The 5,000-nt window shown below is 39.9% G+C and overlaps 1 protein-coding gene across 6 annotated transcripts in view; it reads right to left on the bottom strand.

Moving 5' to 3' along the window:
* The window catches only part of LOC136625803 (plasma membrane calcium-transporting ATPase 4-like), a 183,085-nt gene that overhangs the window by 35,755 nt on the left and 142,330 nt on the right, over nt 1-5,000 (bottom strand). For all 6 annotated transcript variants that reach the window (XR_010792581.1, XM_066600307.1, XM_066600303.1 and 3 more), the window contains 2 exons: nt 2,620-2,727; nt 2,299-2,481 (listed from right to left, as the gene is read on the bottom strand). Coding sequence is in view for 5 of the 6 variants with exons in the window: in XM_066600307.1 (XP_066456404.1) it covers nt 2,299-2,481; nt 2,620-2,727 (291 nt within the window). In the remaining variant the exon portion in view is untranslated. The remainder of the gene's footprint in view (nt 1-2,298; nt 2,482-2,619; nt 2,728-5,000) is intronic.

Below are 5,000 nucleotides of genomic sequence, written 5' to 3'. Positions count from 1 at the left end.
TCGCCGCGTTCATAAAAGTCCGATCTATCAAAGTAGTGCATTATTTTTCCCGCACGGTGAACGTCGTCCAAAAAAAAAAAAATAAAGAACGCCAGAAATGCATTTTTTTAGTTATCCTGTCTCCCAGAAAAAACGCAATAAAAAGCAATCAAAAAATCGTATGTATTCCAAATTGATACTATCAGAAACTACAGGAGATCAAGCAAAAAATTAGCCCTTGCTCAACTACGTCGACGTAAAAATAAAAAAAGTTATTGCGCACACAAAATGACCGCAGAAAATTTAAAAAAATTAAATGTCTTTGAAAAAAAAAAAAAAGTAGTATAGTTTAAAAAAAAAAAAAACTATACAAGTTTGGTATAGTAGTAATCGTACTGACCGATACAATAAAGTTATCATGTAGCTTTTGTTGCCGTTTGTGCGCCGTAGAAACAAGACGCACTGAAAGATGGCGAAATGCCGTTTTTTTTTTCTCCACTTAGAATTTTTTAAAAGTTTTTCAGTACATTACATGGTACTTTAAATAGCACCATTGAAAAATACAACTCATCCCGCAAAAAACAAGCCCTCATACAGCGACGTCTATGGATAAATAAAGGAGTTACGATTTTTTTGAAGGGGGGAGAAAAAAACGAAAATGGAAAAAGCAAAAGGGGCCGCATCATTAAGGGGTTAATTAAATGTGAAGGGTCCCACAGATATAGGACTCGTTACTGAACAGTTATCAGAGATGTGCCTTAATGCCTTAAAGCGTACCTAACTTTTCAGCATAAGCGGTTGTGTGTACATGAGGAAAAATGTTTCTAGACATTATATGACTTGTAAATGGCATTTTCACCAGTTTTCCACACTCCAGTTCCTGTTTCTTATCCTCAGTTTTCCTTGAGCTGGTGGGTGGAGATTAGTTGCCATGTCCTCCATACACCACACACAGGAAATAGAGGAGATTGTGTTTCTCTAGCTTTATCGCACACACCAAAGCAGCAGAATGGAAGACATTATACAGCAGTACTGAGCAGTGTAGATGTGAATCTAGAACTGGGGTGAGATAAGCTGCAGCCCCATCCTTCTGCGAGTCTGTATACCCTCCTCTTCCATCCTCGAAGACTTCTTGAGCAGCATAAGACATACAGCTGGAAGCAAAGAGCCGCCCCCTTTCCTGTAATCAGTCTTGGTAGTTCAGCTGCTGGGAGATGGCTTATATACAATAGGCAGTGGACAGCAAGTTAGAAGGAACTGAGACATTTGGTGGCTAGAAATTCAAAACAAAACTTCAACACAAAATCCTTATTTTATGTAAAAGAAAAAAAAAGTGATCATGTGTCTGGGACAGATTTTATCTAATGAATTCTAAACAACTGTTATGAAAAGTATATTGGGAAATTGTATAAGTTTTCATTATACAAAAAACCCCCTCTTTATAGAATATCAAAAATAAACAAAAATGGGTCACGGAGGATTAAGAAAGTCAAAAGGATCAGCAAGAAAAAAAGGAAAGACATTTTATACATTTTTAAACAAACAGAAGAAAGTAGAAAAAAAATGTAACATTGTTATTCCATAAATTAGATGGGATTACTGAAACAACAGAAGATTAAAGAGCCAGGAAAAGATCTCAAGTTGACGGATACTAAGCGACTTAGTAACCTTATCTCTTTTTAGCAGACCTAGTCTGCAAGGAGGATGAAGAATAATGCAGGACTTTAATTACTGTTGTAGAAACCAGGTCTAAGTCAACCAGTAGGTGGTATACACTTAGTCAAATGTATCATCTTGCATGAGCCACTGGGATAAATTTGGGAAAGTACTACTCCTGTCTAACAGTTGTAGTGTAACTTTAGACCATGCGCCAATGTATAGGCAGTGTGCATGTCTATAAAAAGCGGATTATGAACCCCACCTTTCCACACACAAGGAATAAATGGCAGAAGAAAACCAGAGCAAACCGCAGATGAATAGAGTATAAAAAGTAATGCTATTAAAAGTTTCACTAAAAGATACTTTACACAAATATGTAACATCAACAGCAAGTACTCTCTGTGACTGCTACATGTTTGACTCTAATGCGTTTTACAATGTGTCAAGCTAGTTTTAAGTGTGGTAACTATATGTTGCATAAGGATAAAAAGTGCTGTAGTGAAAATACTTTCCTCAAACAGAGTTTACATCAGGTTTGTGTTTTAATGCTAAAAAGTATGAATCAGCAAAGTTACTGAATATACTGTAATTTATGTATTTTCCTATGTGAAGGAGAAAGTATATTTAGAAATGTAATAGATGCACTAATAGTAAAAGTACCTGAGTCTGTATCCTGTTCAAGCCTCTGAACCACAAAATCTGTCCTTTTCGGAGTTCCATTTCTGCATGGTCAATCTCATCAGCATCCTCTGGCAGCTCCTCATGGGGGATATCCTCCTTCATGGGTCCATGGCCTGCCTCCTTCAAAAACTTAAGTCGGCTTGTAGGAACTGTGCAGATTAACTGAAGAGAGACAAACAATAAAAAGGTGAGCAGTAAAATACAAACTACAAACAGGCTATCATAACATCCTACTAGCAATATAGACTTTTCCACTGATCTCTTTATACAGCATTAGATATATCCAGGCAGGAAACATACCTGACCCCACAACAGCTCGCCAATTCCAATAAAGATACACCAGAACCACTGTGATAAGGTTAGGCCGGAGCAACTGAATGGTTTGCCTCCAAACTCCACAATCACAATCTGAAGATGAACAGAGATGGAATAAGAATGTATGAAAGTTTAAAGTTACATGTAACATATATTAGAAACTAGCTGATATACCCGGCTTTGCCCAAGTTAATTTGGTACAGGTGTTTACCAGTTTGCATGAAAAATTTTCTCCTCAGTATATACACATAGAGGTGAGGTACATTCACCCGAGTATATACACACACAGAGGTGAGGTAGATTCCCCTGAGTATATGGTGAGGTAGATTCTCCTTAGTATACATACACACAGAGAGGTGAGGTAAATTCTCCTGAGTATACACACATAGAGGTGAGGTAGATTCTCCTCAGTGTATACACATAGAGGTGGGGTAGATTCTCCTCAGTATACACACATAGAGGGGAGGTAGATTCTCCTCAGTATACACACAGAGGGGAGGTAGATTCTCCTCAGTATACACACATAGAGGGGAGGTAGACTATCCTCAGTATACACAGAGGGGAGGTAGATTCTCCTCAGTATACACACATAGAGGGGAGGTAGATTCTCCTCAGGATATACACGTAAAGGTGAGGTAGATTCTCCTCAGGATATACACGTAAAGGTGAGGTAGATTCTCCTCAGGATATACACGTAAAGGTGAGGTAGATTCTCCTCAGGATATACACGTAAAGGTGAGGTAGATTCTCCTCAGGATAGACACAGAGAGGTGAGGTAGATTCTCCTCAGTAAACACACACATAGAGGTGAGGTAGATTCTCCTCAGTATACACACACATAGAGGTGAGGTAGATTCTCCTCAGTATACACACAGAGAGGTGAGGTAGATTCTCCTCAGTATACACACAGAGAGGAGGTAGATTCTCCTCAGGATATACACATAAAGGTGAGGTAGATTCTCCTCAGTATATACACACAGAGAGGTGAGGTAGATTCTCCTCAGGATATACACGTAAGGTAAGGTAGATTCTCCTCAGGATATACACGTAAAGGTGAGGTAGATTCTCCTCAGGATATACACGTAAAGGTGAGGTAGATTCTCCTCAGGATATACACGTAAAGGTGAGGTAGATTCTCCTCAGGATAGACACAGAGAGGTGAGGTAGATTCTCCTCAGTAAGCACACACAGAGGTGAGGTAGATTCTCCTCAGTATATACACACACAGAGAGGTGAGGTAGATTCTCCTCAGGATATACACGTAAAGGTGAGGTATATTCTCCTCAGGATATACACGTAAAGGTGAGGTAGATTCTCCTCAGGATATACACGTAAAGGTGAGGTAGATTCTCCTCAGGATAGACACAGAGAGGTGAGGTAGATTCTCCTCAGGATAGACACAGAGAGGTGAGGTAGATTCTCCTCAGTAAACACACACAGAGGTGAGGTAGATTCTCCTCAGTATATACACACAGAGAGGTGAGGTAGATTCTCCTCAGGATATACACGTAAAGGTGAGGTAGATTCTCCTCAGGATATACACGTAAAGGTGAGGTAGATTCTCCTCAGGATATACATGTAAAGGTGAGGTAGATTCTCCTCAGGATATACACGTAAAGGTGAGGTAGATTCTCCTCAGGATATACACATAAAGGTGAGGTAGATTCTCCTCAGTATATACACACAGAGAGGTGAGGTAGATTCTCCTCAGGATATACACGTAAGGTAAGGTAGATTCTCCTCAGGATATACACGTAAAGGTGAGGTAGATTCTCCTCAGGATATACACGTAAAGGTGAGGTAGATTCTCCTCAGGATATACACGTAAAGGTGAGGTAGATTCTCCTCAGGATAGACACAGAGAGGTGAGGTAGATTCTCCTCAGTAAGCACACACAGAGGTGAGGTAGATTCTCCTCAGTATATACACACACAGAGAGGTGAGGTAGATTCTCCTCAGGATATACACGTAAAGGTGAGGTATATTCTCCTCAGGATATACACGTAAAGGTGAGGTAGATTCTCCTCAGGATATACACGTAAAGGTGAGGTAGATTCTCCTCAGGATAGACACAGAGAGGTGAGGTAGATTCTCCTCAGGATAGACACAGAGAGGTGAGGTAGATTCTCCTCAGTAAACACACACAGAGGTGAGGTAGATTCTCCTCAGTATATACACACAGAGAGGTGAGGTAGATTCTCCTCAGGATATACACGTAAAGGTGAGGTAGATTCTCCTCAGGATATACACGTAAAGGTGAGGTAGATTCTCCTCAGGATATACATGTAAAGGTGAGGTAGATTCTCCTCAGGATATACACGTAAAGGTGAGGTAGATTCTCCTCAGGATAGACACAGAGAGGTGAG

The sequence above is a fragment of the Eleutherodactylus coqui genome, chromosome 4, assembly GCF_035609145.1.
Source record: "Eleutherodactylus coqui strain aEleCoq1 chromosome 4, aEleCoq1.hap1, whole genome shotgun sequence".
Classification (NCBI taxonomy): domain Eukaryota; kingdom Metazoa; phylum Chordata; class Amphibia; order Anura; family Eleutherodactylidae; genus Eleutherodactylus; species Eleutherodactylus coqui.
The sequence above is the reverse complement of the archived record's forward strand: the minus strand, read 5'-3'. Positions and strand labels throughout refer to the sequence as shown.